General features: G+C 42.6%; 1 protein-coding gene across 2 annotated transcripts in view; it reads left to right on the top strand.

Annotated features, from left to right (window-relative positions):
- XYLT1 (xylosyltransferase 1) overlaps nt 1–27656 on the top strand; it is a 206815-nt gene that overhangs the window by 166782 nt on the left and 12377 nt on the right. For both annotated transcript variants that reach the window (XM_075515567.1, XM_075515568.1), the window contains 5 exons: nt 8870–9086; nt 11197–11373; nt 13359–13621; nt 17107–17302; nt 23320–23653. In XM_075515567.1, coding sequence (XP_075371682.1) covers nt 8870–9086; nt 11197–11373; nt 13359–13621; nt 17107–17302; nt 23320–23653 — 1187 coding nt within the window. The remainder of the gene's footprint in view (nt 1–8869; nt 9087–11196; nt 11374–13358; nt 13622–17106; nt 17303–23319; nt 23654–27656) is intronic.

Raw genomic sequence — 27656 nt, 5'->3', positions numbered from 1 at the left:
TTTCCCCTGTCTGGATCCTGGGTTCCAGGTACTTTTAGAGGTGTTGCTGAACTGTAGGGCTTTTAGTAAGGAGGCTTTCAGTAAGGAGCATCGCAAGCCCATCCCGGTTTTTAGAGGCTATAGAGACCTTAACTCCCAGAGGGCCGGAGCACATTCCCAAAATCTTCACCTCTTTCAGCCCAGTTCTGCCGATGCCTATCTGTTTCATCACCCTTTCAGACATGCCTTTTTTTCACTGTGGCACATGCTGTTCATTGGCGTTCTGTATGCTGGGTTGATGGTGGTTTGCTGGTCGGTTACAAAATGGATCACAGCGTAAATGCTATTGTGTATTGCGTTGATGAATCGCCCAGTAGGTACCCAAATACTAGGAAAAAAGTTTGATATATTATCCCTGCTGCCGGAATAGTTGAACCACTTACCTTCCAGCAGCGCTTACCTCGCTGCTCATGTGAAGTATTTGGTGGTTCATTTGGCTCAAATTTCCCGCAGCCATACTTTTTTTGTTAAATTTTTTTAAACGCTTGCTTCAGTATTCTGAAGCACACAGACTAGGAAGATCTATTTTTTGCTTGTAAGTAGTTCAGCCCAACAGTTGCATGTGAACCGTAGCGACTGAAATAACAGATGCATCTTCTGTGCAAAGAGACTGCACTTAAAAATTTTAGACATTACAGCTAACTTTCAGATGTTCCTTATTGCTTTATGCTAAGCGTTAGGGGAACCATAAAGCCTTTACTGCTTTGGCTTGACAGTTTGCCTCCTTGTAGGGCTTTTATTTCTGCTTGGTTTTGGAAAACAATGCTAAGTTGTCAATGCAAAGGAAAACAAAAATAGGATGAAGATGATAAGAAGATGCAGTAAAAACAGTCATATGTCTTGACATGGGACAAACCAGGATGGTTTTTGGTCTTGGTAAAGTATACAGGCAAGGTCATCCACCAGTTCAGGAAGGTGCCGTAAGTGAGAAGGTTTGAAGTAGCCATAATTTATGGGGTGGGGTGGGAATTAGGAAGGAGGTGAAAGTTGAGGTATGAGTAAAGTAATCAGAAGTCTGATTGCTATCTAAGAACATTGAGCTGCATACTTCATTTTCAGTGGTATAAATAGTAACATTTGTGCCCTTTCATCCGAGATCCTGCAACATTTTATAAAATAATTATGTCAGGGAACATCCTTTTAAGTCAGACAGATATTGTTGGCCCTGTTTTACCCACAGGTGAATAGCCTGATTTGGTAGCTTGAAAAATCCTTATAGAAGTGACTCCCACTTGCCCTCAGTCACTCGGAGAGTTTGAATCCCCGTTTCCTTTTCTTTCTTCAGTCGCCTAGTATGCAGATCCCGAGATGTTAAGTACAGTAGAAGCACGCAGTGGGGTGCTGTTGCGGTGGGCACGGGGTGAGCTCTGCACGGAGTGTCCCCCTGCATTGCCTGCGGGCGCTGCAGCAGCAGCTGTCATCTGCTGGCCGTGGCGGAAGCGGTCGCGTGTGCCATAGCTGCTCCAGCGGCAGCATCACGTAGATGAGATGGCTTCAAGCTCAGCTGCTCAGGCCCAGCAGCATTCCCAGGTCAGAGACTGCTCGGTCGTGTGGGTGTTGGGAAGAAGAGGAGGTGAGGGGACAAGAAATCTTCTAGAGAAGACATTTATTGGAGACAAACAGATGGCAAAATGTCAGGTTTCATATCATTGAGTCTGTCTGTGGTGAATTCATGCTATATCTTTGCACGCTATCATTTGCAGTTTTCTCCCTGTTTTGCTTATTTTATAGAAAAAGAAACAAAATCACTTGAGCTGTGGCCTCCCTGATCATGAGAGGAAGCCATTACGTTTTTGTCCTTGTAAAAGCTGTTCCAGTGTTTATTAAAAGATATTGTAAGCGAAGAGTGATGGAAAGAAACCCACAGGAAACTCTTTGAAAGTCTCTCTCGAGCCTTGTACTCATGAGGGACTGCATGGAACTGTGGTCAAAAGAAGGCAATTCCTAGTAGAGTTATTACTGCAAAAAATAGACTCTGCAAGTTTCCTACAACTAAAAACAATTTTAGAGGGTTTTTTTTATTTTTGGGACACTTGAAGGGTTTGCTCCCTGACCTGCAACATTAAAATATTGAAAAGCATTAAGGTTTTTTAAGACTTCCTTTGAAAGAGAGATTTTCAGAAGATGGAAAGTAAGATTTTTCGAAACCAGTGGAAGTTAACGCTTAGGAAAAGGTGGATGAGAAGAAAGAATCATGCGGAATTTCTTCTAAACATAATGCAAAGATGTGATGTGACTAAAGCATTAAATGGATATACTGAGAAAATTAGATATGAAAGAAGCAGAAACAAATTATGTAGAGTATGAGGCACCTATTGTAAAGCTTGAAAAATCTAATTATGTCCATATAGAGATGGAATAATGACCAGATAAAATGTGTGTATTCATCGGCTTTCAACAGCATCTCGTGTGGAATACCCTAAATGCCATGGATGTTTGGTTTCCATAAAGATGCCATCGATTGAGAAGGGCCAGGTTTAACATAATATTTCAAGGTAGACTTGTAACTTGAAAGAGCCAGTCAAAATACTGTACCATTTTTGCTACACGGTAAATGATCTAAACCTTATATTATCCAACATTTGTGGCAGCAGACCAGTCGTCTGCCCCAGATTTACTTGCACACTGAGCATAAAACTGTTCAAACATACATTGGAAATAACTGTGGTAACGTGGACCGTTAGAAAATCCTTCCAGTAGAACTGCTTGGACTCATGATGACTTGCAGCCCAGCTCCTGGAGACCCACAGAAATTGCAGGAACAAATGTCACTAACTGCATCTCTCGGTGCTGGCTGAGACATCTCGTGGCCGTGTCACCTGTGTTTTCTGCTCTGGATTGAATCCCGGTGCCCCGAGGTCGGAGCCCGTGCCGTCCTTGCCGAGGGCAGCGGTGATCCCGCGGTGCGGGGCTGGCCGCCCCTCCCTTCGCACGCCTGCCCTGCTCCGCTGCTCCGCACGGCCTGGTGCTCTCCTCTGTTGTAGGGCATATAGAGAGATGAACGACAAACACTAATCATATTTTAAAAGTAAGATTTCCCTGTGTTCCTTGTTAACTTCCGAGCATTTAGCACAGTGAGCAAAGCTACTAAAAGCATTTCAATTTGCGTGCTTACTTACGGGTTTGGCTTTTGCGTGTGAAATAAGCCCAATCTTGCTATAGCAAATCCAGTCAAGAGAGAAATTCTTTATGATACTGTTGATGTTTGTGCATTGGCATTAAAGCTTAGGGGATTGTTAGGATAGTATTGTGTTTATATTATTTTCTTCAGAGTAAGGGAATTGAAGAAAGATAAGAAGAATTCTGCTTTTGACCTCATAACATTTGCATTCAGGATGCCACAGTTTAAACACATTGGAAAGCAGGTTACAATTTTTATTTCTCCCTCTCTTTTCTTCCATGGTTTTTATCTATACTGAGAGTTTTGAAACAGCTTCATAGCCTTTTGAAACAGCAGGAATTGTGCATTCTGCGCTTTCTGCATGCTGCCTGTCATACCGGGAGGAAATCTTCCTCATCTTGACAGACTAAGTAGGTGCTGTTTCTTTTTGACATTGTTCCCCTTTTCAAGCTTTAGCTCCATTTCGGGAGTGGGGGTCAGCCCTGGAGGCTTTCGGCACGACAGAAAGAGGTCTTGGGAAACATACTGCAAGATCATATCTTTAGAAAAACAGATATTTAACTGGTACAGTATAGACATTGTGCTTAAATAGCCAATTGTTAATTATTTCAAATTTTTTAAATACTGTGTAACTTCGTAGAATAGAGTTACTCATGGAAATGGGGTGAAGTCAGGGTTGTGTCGCAGTCAGCTGGAAATTCATCGCATACTCAATGGAAGCCAGGATTTCTGGCCTGCAGCGGGCAGGGAATGAAACTGCTCTGTGCAGGTTTGGGTTTTATGAACTTGCTTATTACAAAGAATTATTCAGTGACTGGTTTATGGAGATGTATTGTAGCCTAGAGAGTGCTCACAAATTACTTGTTGCAACTGTTGAACTCAAGATTGTCAAATTACTGTTCTGTGCTTTCTACTTGGTCACCTAAATTGCAAGTTATTGTTTTATGCTTCCCGACGGATTGACTCGGGTAAGTGTTTCCAAGGTGGCTGTGCAAACACTGCTGGCAAAAGCCTTTCATATTTCTCATCTGTAAAAATATTTACTTGTCTTTTCCCACCAAAATTGGCTGGCAAGTTCTTCAAATTTTTGTCCAAAGAGAGGTAAAAGAGGAGCAGATAGAGTCAAAGCAATGTGCAGAGTTTGTCCACATACATTAAGGAGAACATGGACGTGGTGCTAGTGGAGCTCCAAGCTCTGCAGATCCTTGCTTTGACATTGACTTTCAACTTCTGATGAATTGTTTCGCTGATGTATTGTTAACTTTTATTCATAGTTCGTATTCTTCTATAGTGAGTAATGATGATGAGGTCCTGGTAGGTGCACCTGGTGAACAGTGAAATGCCGATAGGAGATTTTCTAGGCAAGTGGCCAGAAACAGGAAACATTTAGGAAGAAACCTTTTCACATTAAAAATATATTCTTTCCAGACAAAAATCTTTTAGTGACGAGGTTACTGATAAGTAACGTTTAGCAATCTCATAGCCTCTGATGCTTAAGAAAGTTTTATTCATTCATAGACTCTGGAAAACAGAAAACAGCAAACTCTCTGTCTTATATACTGCATAAGTGTCAGCATTCAGGAGCGGGGGTCTTTCAGAGTTGCTGTGGCACGCAGTGTCACTTGGAGAAAACTATCCAAAAGGGTGATATTTGATTGTGATATTTTTGCTGATATTAAGTAACTGTGCAACAATATTTATTAGTAGTTACAACGTCTCATAAGAAGAGCTGAGCTATGTGTTTATGTTCATGTTGTAGGAGCGTGTGCTAAACATCTTACAAATGCTTTATGTGTTATACAATCCTAGAGCCTCATCTGAAATGCATGTATAAATATTTAAATGCACTACAAAGTAAGAGGAGTTCCCTAAGCCGGATTGCAATCATGAGCTGTCTGGACAGTTAACTGTCTATACTCAGTGTGACAGACCACGTGCTGCAGGCAGTAGGGTTTTTTAACAAAGTATAAAAATAACCATCCGGAACCGTGTAAACCCCGAGGCTGCATCCACGTACAGTCAGGGCGCAAATGGCACCTTTCACGCGTGTAGTTGCCTGATCGCTGAGCTCAGCTGGCAAGACACATTCATATTATGCTATGCTTGCCGCTTACTTGCAAGTGTAATGCAGGCTCCTCAGAACTGAAGGCTCTTTAGGAGGAGTTAAAATTGATTAAGGGTAAGCATAAAATGTCTTAGATGGAGTGTTCTATGAAATAAGGTAAAATGGCGTGCTTTTTCTTAACCCTAGTCTTATTTTAATTTTATTTTCTCCTGGTTGACTCTCTTTTCTTATCATCGTTATTTTCCTCCTGTCGTTTGTCTTGGATCAGGAGAAAGGTCAAGTGTCTTCATCTGATGGCAGTCTCCATTGTATTTGGCTAACCATACCTTGGTGCAATTGTATGTCGCTGTCCTGGCAAGTACCTTTGCAGTTGTCAGAGGTGTGCTGGTCTTACCTGAAGTTCAGGGTGCCAGGAAGCACCTGAATTTTTCTACATTGACTAAGATTAATGAAATGCTATTACTAATCCATTTTTTCTACTTCAATTTGGGAGGTGTCCTTCAAATTGCTAGGTGTCCTGTAAAACCTGAGAGAGAAAGACTTGAGGGAAAAATCACCATTTTTTGCATGTCGTTGCTCTCTCTGAAGCCTGGCATGCCTTCATAAAATCCACTGTTTTGGTATTCCATTGAGCATAACCAGAAACCAATGAAATACAGCATTAGACTGGAAATAAATCAGTCGGGTCATGCTTTTGCCCTCCATCTTCTTATCTTTCTTTTCAGAGGTGGCTGCTGCAAGCGTTGTTGGATGGCTAGTCAAGAATCTTTATGAACTGTTTGTAGTGTTTGAGGGGTTTTGATTTTTTTGGAAAGGCCTACATGGCATACAAATAGCACCTTTCCCTTTCCCTCGGGCAATATCCCATATACTTAGAGTAAGTTCTTGCCTCCCTGAGTGCGACAATCGCTATTGCTGGAGTAGCTAGGAGCATCAGTCATCCTAGAAGAGAGTCTGGAGGACAAAAAAAAGCCTCATCCACCTTTTCCACTTTGGTTGCAGTTCAGCTCTCTGTGTGCCAGCAGCACCAGCCTAGGCTTGCTAGAGCCACGCTCTGCCTCCTCAGGCAGGACCGTTTCGCTTCTAGCAGAGCTAAAATATACTTGGTCCCCTTGGCTCCCAAGGAGCATAAATGGATAGCAAGCGATTGCCCAATGGAGAGCTGTGTCTTCAAAGCCCCTTGTATAAATTATTGCTTTGTAGATAAAAGGAAATTATTTGCTATGCCGATGCATTGTTCTGTGTAGGTGTAATGACTTTGTGTGAAGCGGGCCCAGTAAGGGTGAGCCTTCTGAGAAATGCCTGCTTCCTATTTGGTTGTTGCTGGTATTTAAAACCCAATAATGATGTTTCTAGGAAGGTTTCAAGAAGCATTAACAAAAGGGTCGCCTCTTTGCAGGTCTCCAAAGGCGTTGCTGCTCTTCAGTTGGGCTGCGCTGCCTTGCTGGAGGATGAATGGTTGGAAAGTACATTTAGTTTTCTTCTAATAACCATGTTGTATAGGATTTTAGGACTGAGATTTGTTGTGAAAACACCCGTGCTCCCAAGAATTGTCTTATTTCACTCTGTATGCCGAGATTTGCTTATCCAAGCCATTAGCTCAAAAAAGTCATAGAACTGTGTACATATACAAAAAAGGAGCCTGTCAGCTATTTTGGAAAACGTGAAGCTGTGAGCCTAGATTTGTTGGGACCTTGTCATCTTGAGTGTGACCATGCTCTTCTATTGCCAATTTCAGACAATAAAGCTGAAGTTGTATAACTGAGCTTTCTGGTATTAGTTAACTGTAAGCCCTATCATGTAATATAGGCTGAGGGAGTTCGTAAGTAGAGGGGGTTTTGAAATGGTCAGGTGGGTTTTTTTTGATTTGGGGGTTTCTATTGCAGTCAAAGAAACTTCTATTTGAAAACCAGAATAAAGGGTGATGAATTGGTAGAGATAGCAGTTGAAAGAAATTAGTTCATGGAAAAGAACTTTACGTTCCTATTTAAATATGGTCGATAAAATTCTATTATTTTCTTAAAATAATTAACTCAAATAAGCATTTAGTTTTGAGGGAAATAAATAAATGACTAAACTTTCAGGCACATTAATATTTGATTTGGAGATAACTGCATAAATATTGAATTTGAAGATTACATTCCAGAGCACTGCATTAAAATTGCAAGACTTTTCTATTATCCTTCATAATGGAACATGATTAGAAACTTGTTCATGGAAAGAAAAATTTCTCCACTCTCATCTACACATTTTCTGCAGCGTGTGTTAACAGAGGAGCTGCTCTTCTCATACTGTGAGAAGAGACGTAGCTATCAGTAGGACATAGACCCTGAAGTCATTTACGGTCCTTTTGAAAATTAATATGCACCATTTCATAATTGCGTCTCAGTTCTTTGATTGGTGTAGAACAAAACTTTAACCAGGGAGTTGGCCTACAGGGTTAACACTCACGTTTCCAGATGCAGGAGTCCAGAAAGCTTTGGTGGTGTTACTTAGCTTTTATTTCTTTTCCCCTTCCTTCAGTTGCACGTGTTTGAGGACCACTAAAATGTCTTCTTGACTTTCTAATCCTAAAACATTTCTAAGAACCCTGGCGTAGCTCTATGTTGTTCAGGAAGGAAACACAGGTCTTACGGTGTCCTCCTCACTGCAGGTGCCACAGCTGACGTTAGCCTGCAGTCTTACATCCAGTGAGATCTTGTGGTCTTGCGGTCTTGTGGATGTTAGTTCCTATAATGGTCTGGTTAGCTAGCATTTATTATTGCTCAGAACACGTGGGATGTATTCAACACAACAAGTCACCGTTATTAACAGTGCTCAGCCCCCCTTGCGAAGGTGTGTGCTAATTCATGGCTGCCCTGCTTCCCTTTCTGGGAAATAATTCTGAAAATGGAATAACAAATAGAAACCTGGATCAGACAGTCTCAAAACATGTGTGGGCATCCAGTCCAAAGTCTTTCCAAACATAAATTGATTTTCCAGCTCTTTTTTTCTTCTTATATTGGTCTCAAATAATTCACTTCCATAACTATACAGTTCTGCAGTTGCTCCTCTTATTCATGGTTCAGCAATAACAAAACGTTGTTCCCCGTAGACTTGAAAATGGAGCAGACATACTCATTGTACAGCAAAGAGCAATGCAATTGTATTTCTTCCTAATTAACTATACCCCAATAGAAAAATTTGTGGAATAATAACATAGGAGAAAATTGGTCATTTTACCTTTATGTATGGTTTGCTGTTTTTCAAAAACTGTGCATTTATTTAGAGACAGAAGCCTATCACACAGATTGTGTTTAGTTCCTGTTCATGTTACGGTTCTTCTGCAGTGGTTTGTTAAGAGTTAATGAACATTACGGATTTTCATGCCATACAGCTCTGTAACTTGCACAGTTCTGTCTTAGGACAGCAGAAGGTGTAAATGATGTTTAAAAGCAATCTGTTGATCTTTGCCCCTATAACTGAATGTATAACCGATTAATCATTTATTAAACCTCTCTACATGATTTATGAGTAGAACAGAAATATAAACAAGTGACCTTTTTATCCTTTTTTGTTTGAGAAAGTAGCTTCTCTATTTATAAAGCTAGTGATGATAACAAAATACAAATTAACTTTTAATGACTGCTTTTGTCTTCCTTCAGATTTATCAGAAAACAAGGACTGGATCGGCTTTTCCTGGAATGCGATACCCACATGTGGCGCCTGGCGGACCGGAAGATCCCAGAAGGAATTGCAGTCGATGGAGGGTCGGATTGGTTTCTCCTGAACAGGAAGTTTGTGGAGTATGTCACTTTTTCTAATGACGATCTGGTAACAAAGATGAAGAGGTTTTACTCTTACACGTTGCTTCCTGCTGAGGTACGTGAGTTCAAAGAAATCCCTGTGTTCAAACCTGCAACGTTTGTGCTTGTCCCAAAGATCACCGAAGTCAGAGGGGCTTTCACCTGATTTCAGTGGGCTTTGGATCATCCCACAGTGGGTAATGAGAATTTTACTCCCATGACGAGTAAGTCCTTTAGTGTTAGAACAACTTTTGCAGTTGTTTAGTTGCTTTGTTTGTTGTGGGACTTTTTTGCAAGGAGTGGCTTTGTTTTATGCTGTTAAGCCTATTAATCTGTCACTGAACAACCAAAAATCCAGCTGCCCTTTGCTTGCAAATTGTTCCTCCACAAAGCCTTTGAAGGCTATTAGAGATGGCGAATTGTCTTCATAAGTAGCTTTCCTCGCTATTATCCAGCCCTTTTCTTTAAAAATAAAAACCCTACAAACAAAGGTTTATTATTCCGTTCAAAACTCAGCTAGAAGGCATAGTCACAAATCATTTAGATCACTCAGGAATCGCTCTGGCTACAAGTGATGCAGAAGGGGAGGGCACCCCAGGATGGGTTTTCGTCTAGCATGCGGCAGCGTGTCGGGGAGATCTGCGTTACCTACAAATAGAGCACCGAGTCTGGCGCGTTGTCAGGCAGTGCTGCACCTGCCTCAGCAGGTACATTGCTCCCCTGGCTTGTCGGGCTCTGCTCCCAGGGTATGGAGCATGCAGCCGTCCCAGGGAAGACCTGATGACTGTCTTTAAAACGATAACTTCTTCCTCACTAGTGGCCCCTGAACGTTTTGAGGGATTGATGAGACCAATCTTGCAAATCTAGGCTTATTAGCTTGCGGTGGAGCGCAGTGATTGTCATCTTTTGTTAGGGGTTTATTATTCCACGCACATGTTGAATAATCTTGCTTTAATCCCATTTCTGTTAAAAATCACCTTTTCTCTCAACTCTGATAACCTTTTCATCCATTATCTAGGAAAAATTTCTGTATCATTATAAAAGGACACAGGGCAATGGGTAATTGGGTAGGGTTTTTTTTTTTCCTCTCGCTTGAGTGAGAATGGATGCCTTTATGGGTTTAACCAAACAGTTCAAGCATAAAATCCATATTCACTGGGCTGTCATTTAACATTAAAAAGGGTAGGGGGATTATTTGGGGGCCAGCCATGCTAATGTTATGCTGGTTATTTATAGGTCTTACTATTGCTGATTTTAAAGAGAAGTCACTGCTCCAAAAATCTTGTCTTACAGGGCTAAATTTGATCATATTCTATAGCTTCTTTCTACAAGGTTTTCTTTGCAAGATACATAGCTGCTTTCTTAAAATCACCCTGCCTTCACTGACCTGTTAACCTGCTATATCAGTCCCCATTACACATGATTTATGTAATAGCTGATATTATGATGATATAATTAGGATAGCCCAATAGGAATTCCTTGCTGCCTTGAGTCAGCAAATAAAGACTTACGATTTCAGACATAATTGCAGGAGGCAGAATGTCCTTCTGGTGCCTGGGGTGAACTGTATATTTCAGAACAAGGCCATGCAACTAGCAATGCATTTCGGAATGCTGGAGATAGAGACACCCACAGAAGAGCTGTCTGAGACTGTATTTTTTTCATAGTAACCGAGGTGATAGTGAAGGTTTGAGAATTGTCTTAGGAAACAACTTGAGACATATAATTAACACATTGCTCAGGAAAATAGTCCTAAATCTGTTAGACCAGAGACTAACTTACAGAAGAGAAATAATGGGAATCTCTTAAAATTGCTCATACAACTGAAATAAAAATAAAATAATTGCTGTCACTGGTGCCTTTCCTGGAGTCCTTTGGACTCCCAATGCCCAAAGCTGGTCATTGCAGAAGTGCAATTATTCTGTGCCAGATTACTGTAGCAAGGCCCCAACTGTATGTTATTACAGTTTGGCTGGGTCTATAGTGTGTTGTGATTTTTTCATACTGTATGGAATGCATACATGTAGAGTGCTTTTCATATATGGCAGAACAATAGAACTTGTTAATTCTGCCATTTCAAAAGAAAGTAAGTCACCTGCATTAGGTTCAGGTCCATGGGCTGAACTGAAGGAGAAAATGGAAGTCTGAGGAGCTGAATGTACTGATCTGCTCTGTCTGTCTTGCAGTCCTTCTTTCACACTGTTCTGGAAAATAGCCCATACTGTGACTCCATGGTGGACAACAACTTGCGCATCACAAACTGGAACCGTAAACTCGGTTGCAAGTGTCAGTACAAGCACATTGTTGACTGGTGTGGCTGTTCGCCTAACGACTTCAAACCAGCAGACTTCCACCGATTCCAGGTAACTGAAGTGGTCTCTTCTCTGATACCAGCAAAGAAGCTCTTCCCCCTCTGCTGGGGTGTGGAGAGCCGTCTGGCTGCATGGCTGCAGCAGGGAGTGGAAAGGGAAGCTTTTACCCCATCAAGCAAGGTGGAGAAAGAGGTGTGAGGTAGCTCTGCTCTTAATTTCAGGAGAATAAAAGATTGGTTCTTCTGTGTTTTGGCCCTTGAGACTTACTACTGCATGGTAAGGTCACAAAGCAACTCACTGGACTACATGGCATTGGTAGATCTGCAGTGCTAGAAAGGAGGGAAGCTTGACACATTTCTCACTGTACCAATATTACTTGGTAACTCTTGTAAATTTATTGCAAAGGGGGTTTTCTGAAGTTCCAGCTCAGGTCCTTTCGTGATTTCATGAAGCTCCTGGCTTTCATTGTTAAGCAGTATTTTTCATCTTTGAAAAAAGCTTAAAAGTTGGCTAGAGTGCCTGCTAGAGGCTTACGTAGCACAAGGCAAATCAGTTTTCATGATTATATTCCTCAACATGATTATATTTAAGTTTATCTCGTGGATTTGAGGGCCAGAGTCATGAGGTTTCAATCACCCAGGCTTGGCAGGACTGCCTTAAAAAGTTTAATCGGTTCCTTTGTGATACAGTTTCCTCAAGGCAGACATGAGAGCAAATCCTTGTGCTCAAGGGTGCACTCGGTCTCAAGACTGTATCTGGCCTGTGTATCTTCTATTAAGAATGAACAACCGCTTGTTTCAAGGTCACCAGATTTGCAATTCCATCCCTGCAGCTCTTCAGGGTTCCCTGCATAAAGCATGTTTGTTCAGGCTTTGTGTGGGATGGGGAGTGTGTTACCCTACAGCACAAAAATGATGACTGCTCCGAAACAGAGATCTTTTCTTTATTGTAATGTGCTGCCTACCAGGCGCGGTTGAAGTCAGTGACACAGGCACTCACAAAAAGAGCAAATGAGACATTATCTAAGACAGGCTCTGCTGCCCCGAACGCCAAACCCAGGAAAATTTCCAGCACAGAATAAATGGCAGGTCTTAAAAAACTCCTGCCAGTCTGCAGAGGCTGACCTGCTCCAGGCTGGGAAAACAACCCACAACGACATTTCAGAGAACAATCAGGTAAACTGAGCTGCAAGGGAAACTTAAAAATTAGAATAGATGTAAAGGCAACTTCTGACACTTGCTGATGAGAGAGCCCCTCAGATGAACACACAGCACCAGAAGGCTTGCTCGCGGTTCCCACGAGGCACAAAGCAAGCTGCAGAGGAGGAGATCAGAGAGCCCACAGCCAGTGCCGTCTCAGAGTAAAACTGAGCATCCTCAAAATAATTTTTCAGCCATCTGGGGCACTTTTGAACTCCTCGGCACCTCAGAACCATGCTCAAATATGAGCAAGGCAAAACAAAGGCTTTTTAAAAGCTAATGGTAGTTGAGTAGCCTATAAACCTGTAATATACCCAAGATTGTGTCAAGCGCAGAGCAAAAAATCTGTGCAGGCTGGTCAGAAGCTGAGAAACCTCAGCCACAGACGGCACCTCTCCCAGAGTCCCCTTACCACCTCGTAGCAGCAAATCCATACATGCAAAATGCTGCTCTGCCTCTCTTGAGCCCCTGTGCTGCAGGACACTTTGCTCCCTGCCTGACCGCTAATAACACGTGCCAGTGCCGTGCTGTCTCCAGGCTAACACGACGGTTTAGGGAGCGTTCCCCACCGCTCCGGCACTTGGAGAGCCTTCAGAGAAAGGCAGCAGGGGTGGCTGTTGGTGCGGAGGGATTGGCATACCTACATTTTCGTTGAGTAATTACGTAGTTTTTATCTGAATCTTAACGACAGATGGTCACAAAGGTGACTTTTTAAGTCACCTTTGCCCATGGGGAGAACCAGTTCGTGTCCTCAACTCCAACCCATTGCTTAGGATGAAGTGTCATGGCTAGAAATGGGAACTCACTCCGGTGTCTTTTCCTTTCGTATCACCACAGCAGACTGCCAGGCCAACTTTCTTTGCGCGCAAATTTGAAGCTGTAGTGAATCAAGAGATAATTGGTCAGTTGGACTACTACTTGTACGGCAACTACCCGTCTGGCACGCCCGGCCTCCGGTCATACTGGGAGAACGTGTACGATGAGCCTGATGGCGTGCACACCCTCAGCGACGTCGCCCTCACCATGTACCATGCGTTCTCCCGCTTGGGCCTGCGGAGAGCCGAGACTTCGTTCCATGCTGCTGGAGACAACAGCTGCCGGTTAGTCCGAGTCTGTCTTTTCCTGGGTGTTTCAGGGGACATAGACTGGGCTGCCAAGTGCTGGCGGGGGTTCATCTACTTGGCTGTGCTGGCTGGAGCATACTGTCACAAACAGGGCCGGGCAGCTGCAAGTGTGCAGCGCTTATTTCCAGGAGTATTTATGCCCATCATAAAGCATTGGTTATTCAGGGTTGACATTACGTGACCTGTTTGTTGCACTTTTAAGGAGCTCCTCTCCAGCCTGATGAAGACTGACAGGATCCGGGTGGGCAGTGCTACCCCCACTGCTGCATTTTCTTGATTAATTTCAGCAAGTGTATTATACCCACAGCTCCTAAACCCTCCATGTGACTGCAGCAGAGGTCATGTTCACCTCTATTATGCTTACCAAAAGCAGAGGACAGGATTTCAGAATTAATCTGAACACAGGCAGGTTAATGGTCCTTGCTTGTTTGTTCCCCTGGGTGCATACATGGAGTACAGAGAACTACTTGCTCGAGCTCAGTTTGCCTCCTTGGTACAGCTGTCTGTGCCAAAAGTGTTGCAGCTGGTGGGATCCATTAGCATCAAATAAATAAAATGTATGTATGTATAAATATATACATATATATATATATATAAAAATAAAGGTCCTTATTCTTTAAAGGGAACCCCTCCCCCCTATATTCTAGATTCCTTTTTCACCTATAAGCCTAGCAAAGAAGAATTCAGTCTAAAAGGGATTTGAAGGAAGAATTCCTGGAGTTAGACTTGCACAGGAAAAGCTCTCTTCATGGTAGATGTTTCCTGCCTGCAAACACACCTGAAGCTGTTTACTTTCAAAGCAGAGAGGATTCATCTTTTAAAGTCTTACTTTACAGTCTCTTAATTCCTTCTTCAGAATGTATGTTTTGGGCCCTGCCTTGTTTTATCCTAATAGAAAACACATACAGCCTAAGTCAGCAAATACTGAAGACGCTCCTTGTGCTTTGACGGATGGGCTTTGCCCCTCTTGTGTTCTCGAGAGGAAACTGAATGCGACTTGACCTTCCCACTTAGTCATGGAAGTGCTGAGCAATGTCCCATTTAGAAAGATGTGGCAATAAGTGATCCGGATTCCTATTACATTTTTGCCAGTAAAGGTTACCAGTGCAAAGCAATAAAAGATCAATAACAATTAGATAGAAATAATCACTAGTAGCATGCCTTCCTTATATGAAATAAAGGCAGACCTAAAGAAGTCCTGGGTCATTTGTCCTGCAGAGTGAAGCCAGCAGAGAGGATGGGAGCTATGTATAACCAGTACTGAAATAATTTGACAATTACTTTTGTGCTTCTTCCTTTGGCCAGTGTTCTGATGATGATTTATGTCAATAATCAATTTCATTTCTGGGGAGCTTTTCATTGCACAGGAGCTCAAGGTGCTTTTCAAGCTTGCTCAGATTATAGATAGGGAAGCCATGTCATCCACCGCTGATTGCAGCTGTCTCAGGGATAAAGCATGGCTCCTTTACAGTAGGCTGGAGCCTCACGAAACAGTGCAGGGAGGAATTGCAAACAGTGATATGGAGTAGAGGCTTCATTTCCATAGCTGCCTGAGCCCCTCAAAACACTGTGAGTCAGCATCCAATTTAAATCACAGAAAGGTGGATAATCCTCAGGTTTATGATTCACGTCTCTTCTCTCTCGATACTCTGTTGTCTTTCTAGGTGTATGCATATATACACTCCTCTTTCCCTCTCTTGATTTTGCATGTCTCTAATGCGGTAATGGCAGGGATATATTTGGGCTGAGCACCTCGACAGTATTCCCTTTGCTGTTAGGGCTAACAGCAGCACAAAGTTAGCTGATATTGCAGTCACCACCCCAGCTCATTTCACACTGCTGCGGGCACTGCGAGGAAAGCCTCTACCGCTTCAGATCACATTTGGAGTCAGTCCCACGCTGCCACCCGCAGCGGCCCGGGAGGCTTTTGTAGGAGAAGCTGCCTTGCACACCTCTCTAACAAGGGCTAGCTCGCAGCCTCAGAAAGCCGTGCCCCCTGCAGACTGCTCTGGTACCAAATTAGATTGCATGTCAGCATCTTCAGTGGAAGCAACATTAATGTGTGATTGAGATTTAATTTATTTCTCTCCATCTCTAGGCATTTTTACTCACTGCTGCCAAGAGACAATTTACTCAGACTATTTCAAGGATATTGTAAATATTTGCTGCTGCACACATATAAAACAGGAGGCCTTAGTACTCAGAACAGAAGTCAGATTGTTGCTGGTATTGGCTGCGTAGCTTTGCTGTGTTTTTGCTCAGTCCATCAGTGCTGGCCCTGTTTGTACCCCGTCTTGTTATGTTTATTTCTCAAGCTCTAGAGACTTCCTTCTGGGTGTTGCTGGTTTCATGTAATGGAAAGTCCTTCTTGGTTAGCTCCTCTTAGAGGAGCTTATGTCTTGAGATGTAATAACTAGCATGAGAGGTCAGACGTAGCTGACTTGGCTGGGAAGGTGTGATACTGGTTGGTTTTAAATGTGTTGCAAACACACTTGTTTCACAGTTAATGTCAGTGCTGTAAAGTAGCAAAATATTTTATTTCAGAGCTATGAATAACATGTTTTTAATTATTTATGTGTCCATATGTACACAAACATCATTACAGATGTTTCTGAGACTGTAACAGACAACTGACCATAAATTTTAATTATCTGAAACCATGACTACAATGTCTTTAAATCTGAACTGTAACTGAAGGCTTCCAAATCTCCCAATGAGAGGTTTTTCCTGTTTGTTTGACCTTTTTTCAGTTTATTTTTAATTATGAGTAAAAAACCCACAGAAGCAACCTCAAGTCTTTAAGGAATGTGAAGTTTATTTCCTAAGATAAAGGAGACCTAAACCGGGGACCGGATCCTGGTGTCCTTCGCTGCAGTGCCACCCTACAGAGCACTGCCCTTGGAGAATCGGTTGGGGATCAGGTTTATGTGCTGGGAGCGGAGCGGGGCAGCGGCTCGCCCGTACCCGGCCTCGCAGCACCCTCTGCTGTCCCCACAGCGAGCGAGAGGCGCTGCCGCTGCCAGGCATCTGTCGGGACTGACCGACCCTGCTGAAGGCAAAGAGAAGGCGGCCACCTGACAGAGCAACAGACACGTTTCTTGCACGTCGTTTATCCTAGCAAACAGTGCTGCAGCCTGACTGTCTATCTCTGGGTGGCACTTTTTACCCAGAAGAGGTAGTAAGGGAAGGGAGTTTTCTGGCACGCAGAGGTATCTCCTAAAGAGCTTAGAGCTGTGAATATGTTCTAAATGAGCATATATTCTTAGTAACATTCTTTATGTTTCAGGGTAATCGGAACAGCCTAAGAATATTTGATAATGAGTCATGAACACATTTGAAATCTCTTAATGTACGGTGGTGAATTTTCTAGTTGAAATGAATGCTTCTTAAGCCATTAGCTCCAAGTAAATGGAGATTTCATGTCTCTCTTGTGTAACTGATGAGCATGTGCTGTTTTACAGATACTACCCCATGGGCCATCCAGTTTCCGTCCACCTTTACTTCCTCGCTGACCGTTTCCAAGGCTTCCTAATCAGACACCACGCAACCAATCTGGCTGTCAGTAAACTAGAAACTTTGGAAACGTGGGTGATGCCAAAGAAAGTTTTCAAGATCGCAAGTCCACCAAGCGATTTTGGAAGGTTACAGTTCTCAGAGGTAAGTATTCGTAGCCGCCCATGCAGAATGTCACGAGCCTCTGGAGAGATTGCATACTAATTCAGCAGCCTTTGGAAACGGCATTTCCATGTAATTTTTAGGTGAGAGTGGCTCTCTAGCATAATGCATATCCTCTTCATTGAAGGATATACTGTTGCCAGTTCAGATCTGTGGTCAACCCTCACTTCTTACGTTACTCTGAGTGTCCTCACTCCCTCTTGTTTTAAGAACAAACTGAAGGCATTTACTGTCATAAAAGAGGCTCAACAACTTAGAAGTTTTGTGATTATGATTGTTGTGAGTGCTGTGAGAGATACCTGGGAAAAATGCCATGTTTCTGCAGCTCCAGATGTGAACGGGGATGTGGTAAGCGTTCCTCTCAAGAGTATGCTGAAAAAACCCTCATAAAATTACTGATAGTCAGGCACCGATGCACATGTGAGCAGAATATTGATGCTGTAACACAAAAGAGAAAATTATCACAGCAGTGGCTGAGATTTCCCACAAATCCTGTTATTTCTTCTAGGAATTTGTCTCGGGATCTGACATAGGGTGTAAAAAATGTACCCAACAGGAAAGTTGACCACTAATAGAACCCGACATCTGTGTTCTGTTTTAAAGATATAACTGTCTGAGCAGTTAATTTCATGATTTTTCTTGTTAAGCCACAAATTTCAATTAAGGTATAAAATTGATTGAACAAATGTGTTCCAATCATTATGGCCAAGTCCATAAATTACCATCTTCTTGGGCAATTAAGAAATGCCTAGGTAGGATTCAGTGTTTTGGTGTGCATGGCAAATCCATGACACTAATGTGCCATTAAAGAGATGGATGGAAAGTGTGTTTCATTTATCAATGCGTCGGATGGTAGGCTTGCCATTTCATGCAGTGATAAATGGTCATACAAGCTTTAATTCTCGTGATTTGTAGGAGTATTTCTGCTGTTTATTTGGTACTTTTAATCTCACTTTCGGCCTGATGCCTGCTCTGGATCCTTCTTTTGAAAGCAACCAGGCTGGCAGCAGGAAGAGTTTTTTCTAATTGTATGATGAAAAGAAGTACATTGATGTTAGTGTTGTAGAACTCAAATAAAAATCTTCAGAAAGAATACATCTGACTTCATCTCAGTTGTAGGGAGGAAACAAACCTGGGACCAGAATTTACTTGCTGGCCACTTGCCAGGTCCCCCCTGGCCCCAGTGCCTTGGAACCAAACCTTTTTTCCCCCAAAACCAGCCCTGCAGCAACCGTGAGCCTGATCGACAGATGTCCTGGAGCAGCAGTGCCCAGCATCAGCCTCCCCTGACAGGGGAAGCGGTGGCATGTTGGTGGCCTCTTCGCTGCGCTGTGCCCACAGCTCTGTGGAGTGTGTCACCCTGCAGGGAGGATCCCCAGATCCCACGGGACTAATGAGCCGCTCTTCACAGCCTCATAGACCACGGCTGGTCTGTAAGCAGCCCTGTAGGAACTGCTGCTGCAGTGAAGCTGTGTGAGTGCAAAGCATGGGAAGGATTTCATCACTGGTGAGCTTTTTTCAGGCTAAGGAAACATTTTCTTCTATTTGAAACGTACAAAAAGAGTTTTGGTGGCTGCTTACTTGTTTTCATTATTTTTTCTCGCCTAAACTCTTTAGTTGTCCTGTCTTTTCATAGATGATTCATATTTTAAAAGACCAGGAGGTACAAAGGAAATCATTTAATCATTTCTTAATTGTTTATTTTACTTTCTGCCTTCCCTTGACCTGCAGGCATCTCTGCCTCTGAGCCAAATTATTGTCTCAGTTACCTGTTAGAAATCCAGCATTAAGCTCTTCAGCTTCAGTGTGGCTGGGAAGCCTCTGATCTGCTACTGCTTATTAAAATGGCACTTCTTGTCAAAGTCCGGGAAGTGTAAAGCGAACTTAGCAGTTCAGCGAAGATGAGGGCATCAGTGTTCGCAGGTTAAGTACCAGAAAAGACACTTAAGATTGGTGTTTATTGGGACATATAACTGCTGGGTTTTCAACAGCTTTTACCCCATGATCTGGCAGAAATTTGAAACTGAATGGGGCCTTTTTAGCTGAGAACTTTCTTCCCTCTCCCAGCTCACACCAACGGGACCGACAGGAAGAGCACAAATATGCCGCACTGAATGTGCTCCCGGGTGTGTTTGTGACCCTGATGCATAACTGAAATGGCAGTGGAGACGATAGGATCTCTCCAGTCAGCCCTTCCTGCTCCTTTCCTTTGCTTCTCAGACTTTGCTTCCCGAGTAGCAGATTTCACCGTACACCATGTAAAGACAAGTGGAAAAAAAATCGGCTGGCTGGGCTGCCTAACGGCCAGTGGGGTTAATGATAGCGTTTCGATGGCACATGGCTCCTGCGCTCAGTCTTGGGCTGAGTAAAATAAAATAAACTTACAGGAAATCCAAGAGAGACTATTTCCAAGCATGAAACTCCCACACCTCCTAAAATTGGCTTGTGCACAGTGCACACAGTATGTATGCTACCAGCCTGGGTTCATGACAACTTTTACATGGAGGGCAGAAGATTGATTTGCTGTACAGTACTAAAAGTCTCAGCTCAGCGTGTATCAGTTGAACACTAAGTTCATTTCTGGTCTTGTTAAGACTTGCGATTCATCACAGAGAATAAAATAAACTAGGTGGCAGGCAATTAGTGTGCATTGTGTGAACCTAATGGTCCTGTTTGTGGTGAGCAATGAGACACAAACCCATAATCAAGGCATAATTTATCTTGGGAAAATTTTATCTTGGGACTGAACAGAGATAGAAACAGGAGTTTTAAGCCAATGAGAGAGTTCCAGCTTTCCAACATACCCCGTGCACAGTGCCTGCTCTTGAAGCTCAAAATCATGGTGATTAAAATAATGATGTGGAAAATGTCAGTTTCTGTGCCACATCCCTTCATAATTTATCAGATATTCATTACTGCTTGATTCCATCCCATACTTTGTGTATTCCATTTGAAAGTGAAAGCCTACTTACAATGTTTTAAGGGGCTATGAAAAATATTATAGGACTGTAGTATCTCTTGGCCTGTAAAATCAGACATCTCAGTACTGGGAACTCAGCTGTGTAGCGTTCCAGGGAAGAGGTATAAACCTCTAACTAGTGCTTTAAGTAAAATTCCCTTTCAAATACTGTGCTTCTAAAACCAGCTTGTACTGTAAGCTGTGAAGCATGGGAAAGTATGTCCCCCAGCTGGAAACTGGACGTAAAGGGCAGGTCCTGTAAATAGATGTGTGCAGCTCCCTGCCCTGCCCTTCCCTTCCCTAAGGTGCCGGTGGTGCGCAGCCCCAGGCAGTGCCAGCACCTCGTCTTGGTCTGAGCCCCGGGTCCGGGGCAGGCAGGCTGCCCAGGTGCCTTGCCTTCGTGTTGCTGAGGGCCTGCTCCGCGGCAGTTACTTTCTCCTTGTTGCATTTGTGCTGTTGTTTTCATGGACCTGCACACCCTGACGGTGGTGTTGTGACAGGCTCTCATGGGAAGCGATTGCCACCAGCGTGAGAATTGTCCCTTCCTCTCCCCTCTTCTCCTGCCCTTTGGCTGTAACTTTTGGTTTACATTAGGGAACCCAGTAACATGCCTGCACAAAGCTTAACAACCAGCCAACAATTTTGTTATAATTTTTCCCCCAAAGCAACCTTCGCTCTTCTATTCTACTCTAATAAACCTTTGCGCATATGAACACATCTCAACATCTTTTTGTGCAACCTGGTTGTTGAGCAATGTCACCTGGAGGTTGGAGCATGGGGATTGTAACTTTCTGATTTCTTTTCCTGGGGATGAGAGACTGAAGAGGGGGAAATAGTTGTATGTTGGGGATGAATGTTTATTTTTTGAGGATGGCATAAGCTTTCTTTGAGGAGTTTTTCAGTACGAAATATTGAATGTGGTGGAAAGAGCTTCCGAATAGGGTTTTCTTTGCCCAGGAGAGTGTAGATTTGTTTCGCATGTTGTGGCTTTATTATTTCCAGGTCTCTTGAGCTCTGGTAGGTGTAACATGGCCGCATTCAGTGAAGGCTGGCGGAGTAGATAATAAGATCTGGTCAGGAAATTTTCTTTCTCAGCTTATTTCCATACATATTCAGTCGGTCTTGTCAGGAGAGTACGCACTGACAGCTCCTCGAGGCAGTCGATGCTTGGGTCTGATATCTGGGCTACGCTGTCTGGTTTGATTAGCTGTTGTGCTAGGTGACATACCTCTGAAATACCAGCAGTTCTGCTGTGTTGATTGCAGAGTAGTGGAAGGCTCATTTTGTCTCATATTCTGCAGTGTCATAGTCCAGTAGGAGGAATTCGTATGATGACAGATGGATTTAGGTTTTTATTCTACTGGCCTTGTAGCTTTTTGCTTTCAGTCCTCCTGTAATTTGTCTGCCAACCACAGTGATTTATTTAGAAGGGATTGGGGGCTGGACAGTTTCCAGTACAGGTATCAGTGGTGGTAGGCATCAGGTAATTGTTACGTTTTACGGATTTGGGGGGATTTTGGCACTATATTGGAACCACTTATTCTCATCAAATGAGATGAAATCTAGAAGAAAAATCTCTGAAGCAAATGAGCTACAGTTATTTGTTATGCTTTCAGGAAAGCAGGTTCTGACCATGCCCATGTGAGGTGAACATTAGGGACAGGGACAGCTCTGTGTTGGGGAAATCTTCAATATCCACATATACTGAAAGAGGGGATCCTGTCTGTGTGTGCATGGGCCTCCGGAGACCGCTTGAGAGAATCCCATGGTTTCTGTAGTATAGGGAACAAATCAGCTCTTAGGTCATCTACACTGTTTGTTTGGAGATTAAGGCCGAAAAAGACCTCAAGGACTATTGAGGGGTTTCGTATCAGGCTGGCCAAAACATCTGTATGTCTGTCCAAGGAATGACGTCAGATGTCTGCTTGCCAAAAGGAGCCAAGGGGTTCTCCTATTCTTCACTTCAAATGGGGTCCCTCAAATCTTTTTGTGTTTGATATTGGTCACTTTTGATTTGAGATCATGGGAACAGGACCTCATGGGACAAGCGAGGTGGGCACTTCCTCCAAAAGCAAATATGCAGCCTTCAATACTGCGGTCCACCAGGTTGCCTTCTTAAGAATTGATGGAAGTGGTTCGTTAATGGTCAGCCTCATAAATGCATGCTAGATTTAGTGCTGGGACAGTAAAATGTCTTTCAGTTGGCCTAAGAACGCCAGTTACTACATTTTCATGCTATCCAGTTAGAGATGCTTATTTTCAGTAGTGTACAAGTGTTAATGGCAACAGCTTGTAAGTTTGTATCATCCCGTGGGTTATGGGTGAACCATGAAAATTCATATAAAGAGCAGTGAAATATGAAAGCTGCTAGGAAAAAGAAAGGTCCATTAAATATTTACACTAGATTGTGAATCAGCTGCTTTACTGTTAGTTAGTGAATAAATAAAAAAACAATCTCACTGTTGTGACAGTTAGAAAAGAGTTTACCAGAAATAGCTTCCCACATCAGGCAGGAAGGGAGTGCAAGGAGACAGCATCTTATGGCTAGATTGTAGTAAAGGACCTGATGTGACTTGTCCTAAAGTCAGCAAAAGCCTCTTCCTTGCCCTTAGCAGGAACTGGGTAGGTCTCTACTGCAGGGTCCGTCTCTCAAATGTATCATACATTTTCATGACCCAGGAGATGATGGGTGATATTTTTTTCTACGCATAGCCCGTGTTCAGGCTTGGTCCTTTATTGATTGCTTCCATGTGGAGGAAAAGGAGAGCTGCTACAGCCTGTTACATCACTCTTAATGTAAAGAAAACCCTTAAATCAATCAAAAGTGGACAACTGGACCAAAAAACCAAGCCTAGCATTCAAGGTTTTCTCATATTTGTGTACACATTATGATCTTAGGTCGTGTTGCCATCAGCCTTTATGTGTATGCATAATTCATGTCATGAAATACGATTTGTGCGTCTTGAGAGCCTGTATTTGATGTAAGGGCCTTAGATACTTACAGAGATGATGGTAGCAGCAATGTGGTCTTCAATTTCAGATTGGCACCGAATGGGACGCCAAGGAAAGGATTTTCCGGAATTTCGGAGGACTCCTCGGGCCGACAGATGAGCCAGTTGGCATGCAGAAATGGGGAAAAGGCCCCAACGTCACCGTTACTGTCATTTGGGTGGATCCTGTTAATGTAATTGCAGCAACGTATGATATTCTTATTGAATCCAGTGCCGAATTTACTCACTACAAACCACCTTTGAATTTGCCCCTGCGACCCGGTGTCTGGACAATAAAAATTCTGCACCACTGGGTACAGGTAGCTGAAACCAAATTCCTTGTTACTCCTCTCACCTTTTCTAATCGGCAGCCTATCAAACAAGGTAAGTTTTATTACTTGGTCCAGGAATAATACAGTTATTGTGTCTGTATTCACTGTAAATGCTGCTGTTAAAAATGAAGTAGCACTGTATTGGAAAAGGAGAAAAGAAGGGAATTTTATAGATACTAAATCAGAAGAAATTGTTGCACTAAGACAAGCAAAAGTGTCTGTATCCAGTCCGTAAAACACAGCCACTTTGAACAAAAGGCTATTTATATCTTTAAAATATGCACAGTTCAGAATCCAGAGAACTTCAGACTCCCAATAATCTAAAAGCTATCGTAAAAGCCATCATTTAGAAATAGAAAGAAAAATGGACCTTTCTCTGCTGCTTTTCATTCACATTTGCTCATAAAGAGTTACAGATGTTTTAAACTGTTATCTTGACAAAGTCTGCGTGTTTAACGATAAAAGCATTAATACACAAAATGCTGAATCAGCCAAAATTACCCTAGGCCAGAGCTCACCTGACATATTGTCAGGTCCAGGCATTCACTCTTGCCTGATACCTGCCAAAACCTGCTCAGTCATGCCAAGCAGTTGTGTTACAGAAATATCTACGGATATGGCGATCCCAGTAAGTACACTATCAGACCCAGGCGGACTTTTTTTTAGAAACAAACCATTTTCTTCCCTGCCACAGCAGCCCTGAGCCATCCAAATACGGCGGTCATTCTCAGGCTGCCAGTGTCTACAGGCTCCCAGCAGCAGTTTGCACTGGCACAGGCATTGTTTGAGTGCTCGGGTCTTCAGCCAGTGCCGAGGACACTGGGCTGGGAGAAGAGAGAACGTTTTGTAGCCACACCTGTTTTCTTATTCAGTAAGATCAAAACAAGTTTGTTGCTATGAATATCTATACCATTCTTCTTAACGTGCTCAAGTGCTTCCATCTGCCCAGTATTAATATTCATAACTTTAGATATCTTAAAGTTGCTAGATACATGAATGATCCTATTAAGTTTTCAGAAGTTCTTCTTCCTGACAAGGCAGCAAATAAACTGAGTCAGGCATTTACCTTCCAGCATAATGTGCTGCTTCTGTAATGCAAACACCACCAGACAACTGCTGAGAGCTAATGCAGCCCTTATCTTGCTCAACAGGAGCTTGATTCTACACATTTCTCAGCAGAAGAGCTAACTTACTGATTTCTTCTAACGTTTGGTGGCATCGTTTCTTAAGCAGAAACTAAACCACCAGCAACCTGCTGCTGTTATTAGCTAATAGGCAATAATAAATTGTGAAGAAATGCCATGTGTAGAAGGAACACATTTTTAAAATTTGAGGCAACCTACTTCTAAACACAGCTGTTACTGGCTTGTCTCCTGGAAGTTAATCAATTCCATGTTCTTTGCTCATTTAACAGTTAAGGCATAAATAGGATGGAAAAAGTGGCACGTAGCTAGCAACCTTGCTGCTTGTCCCTATAACGTGAGAGCCCTGTGGACAGTTAAGTGTGTCTCAGGCTTCAACCATGAGCCCACACTTCATGGTGTAAAGGCAAAAATCCCTTTGGTCCAAACTGTGAATCTGGAATAATTCCACTGAAATTATGGAGTTATTCCATATTGCCCATTGATACACTGGGAGAAGATCTGGCTCATATTTTTTGTTGAAGAGACCTGTTCATTCATATGGTAACTAGAATCTACTATAGGAATGAAATATGAAGCTTGGAAACAGTATTATGTAGGGAAAGATCCTCAGGAGCGATTTGCTACTGATGATGTGATGTATAATCTCCAGATGTCTGTGGTATGAAGATAAAGAAGAAAATTAATTACAGGGGCAGATAGTGACACTCCACGGTAGTTAGAATTGTATTTACAATGCAAATTCCTGTTGTTTGCGTTTTTTAAGGCTTTCTGTCTCAGTGACACTCTCGTGCTCTGTGCAGGCAATTGTCATTTAGCTTTGATTTCCAGCTTCTGTCAGTTTGTCACCACTTTATTATTTAAATATATTTTTTCTCTGCCAAATGAAGGCATTGTGAGAGTATGACAGAAGAATTAGAACTTCTAAAAGAACAATTTCTGCTACTCTTGTAAACAATGCGAAAGCTGCCAAAAATCGTCTGAAATGAAGGGATAGTATTATTGTCTTGTCTTAACACTGAAAATAAAACATACATCAGACTTAGCCAGTTGTCAGCAGAAGAGGGGAATATGTTTTATTAGGGATATCTTTACAATTTTGTTCTTACAACCATCCTCCCTCACCCCCACTGTCCGTCATCGTCATCCCCCCCCCCCCCCCGAAAAAAAAAGAGGGGAAAAAAAAAGTATAGCTCTTGTCAGAAAGATTACCCTGGGAAGTAATTTGCTGCTCCAGAAGCTTTTTGAATGACTGATACATTTCATACCACTTTGCATGTCATTTGCTTGATAATGATTTGCCCCCCTCCGTCTCATATACTCCAGATGCAGAAACAGGAGTCCACGTAGTTACAGACATAAAAATCTGTATGTGGCCTTGTGTGTAATTTGTCTGTGTCATTCTAAAAAGCATTTTGCACAAATCTGGCAGCAGCGCAGCAGCCGCTAAAATCTTGTATCTTGAGAGGATGAACACAACAACAATCACTCTATTTCCTAAATCATTACTTATCCACACATCACTTCAGCACAGAGCACAACAAGGCAAAGTTGCTTTCAGTTTCCCAGCATTATGAAGGGAGCCACTGGCTCCTCTTTTGAATAATCAAAGTGAAACGTGTTCATTCCTGTATCATTACTCTCAAAATTCATGATTACAATTAAAAATGACAAAAAAATCATGGGACAGCTACCAGCAAAGATGTTTTGTTTAGCAGTTTATAAAAATAGCATATGCAGCTAGTTTGCTCATTTTCTATTCCCATTTATTTGTTAATTTTGGCCTAGAGTCTATGCATCCAAGTAAAACCATACAGGGAAATAAAGAGCAAGTGTTTTCTTTGATATCGCGTCCAGATGTGCATAACTGACAGAATGTAAATTGTTTTAAAAACACAGATTCGTTGACCTTTTCAAAACCTGGATCCATAAGAGTTAGAGAGATCAGCTCTTACATGGAATGACTGTGTATGCTGGGAGGTTTGGGTGGTTCCACTGTAAATGAGGCTCCCAAAGCTATTTCAGTGGAAAGTCTAGAATCTGATGTTATTTATTCTTTCTTGCTCCTTTTCCCCCTCCAGTCATCCAAAATCTGTGTCTGTTTTCTCTGGTGTGAGCTGTGTCACTGATCAGCTCTGCCTTCAGCAGATCCTCTGGCTCGAGAGTGCCTTCAAGTGTTTGCCTGGCTGGAGAAAGAAAAAAAGAAAAGAAAAGGAAAATTAAGTGAATTTGCGAGATAAATCATTTGGAGAAATCAGGTTCACTTGCTCCACCAGTGTCTCCTTCCCCCTACATCCTGCACAGCCAGATTCTGTTTTATTCTTCTTCTAAATGGCGATTTTGAGTTTCTCACCATATGGCTGAGTGTGTTAAAACCAAGTACTCCGTGCTTACTGTAAGGACATGGAAGGCTGCCAAGGACCAGCAGGATGCCGCAGGATTAAATTGTGCCAAGACAGAGAGGGAATGTAATATGTGGAGGAGACAAAACAGGGAGAAGATCAGAAGATCACTAGCAGTGATAATGGGCAGGAATGGGGGTTTCTTGCTGTCTGCTTTAGGCAGCCTGAATTTAAGTGCAGTTCAGAGGCTCAAGGCCAGATGCCCAGGTCCCCTGTGTAGGGACTGGAGAGGCAGAGCCAAACAGGTATAATTCAGAGCATTTAGCCAGCAGTTCACAGACTATAATCCGAGCTACCAAGTAGATTTCAATTCCTAAGAAAACAGCAAATTTGGTAGAGGTTGTCTCTGCATCCCCATCATCCCACTTTCCCACCCTTCCATGCTCTGCAAAGTCCATGTGAAGCAGTCATGCCAAGTGTGATCACACATGTCTCCCCGGGGCACTGAGAGGGGCAGAGAAAAAGCCAAAGCAATTTCATTTTTAAATTTGAGTTTATATTCATGGCAAAG

This window comes from Mycteria americana, chromosome 12 (genome assembly GCF_035582795.1).
Source record: "Mycteria americana isolate JAX WOST 10 ecotype Jacksonville Zoo and Gardens chromosome 12, USCA_MyAme_1.0, whole genome shotgun sequence".
In the NCBI taxonomy this organism is placed as follows: Eukaryota; Metazoa; Chordata; class Aves; order Ciconiiformes; family Ciconiidae; genus Mycteria; species Mycteria americana.
Note: the sequence above shows the minus strand (reverse complement) of the source record. Positions and strands in the feature narration are given on the sequence as shown.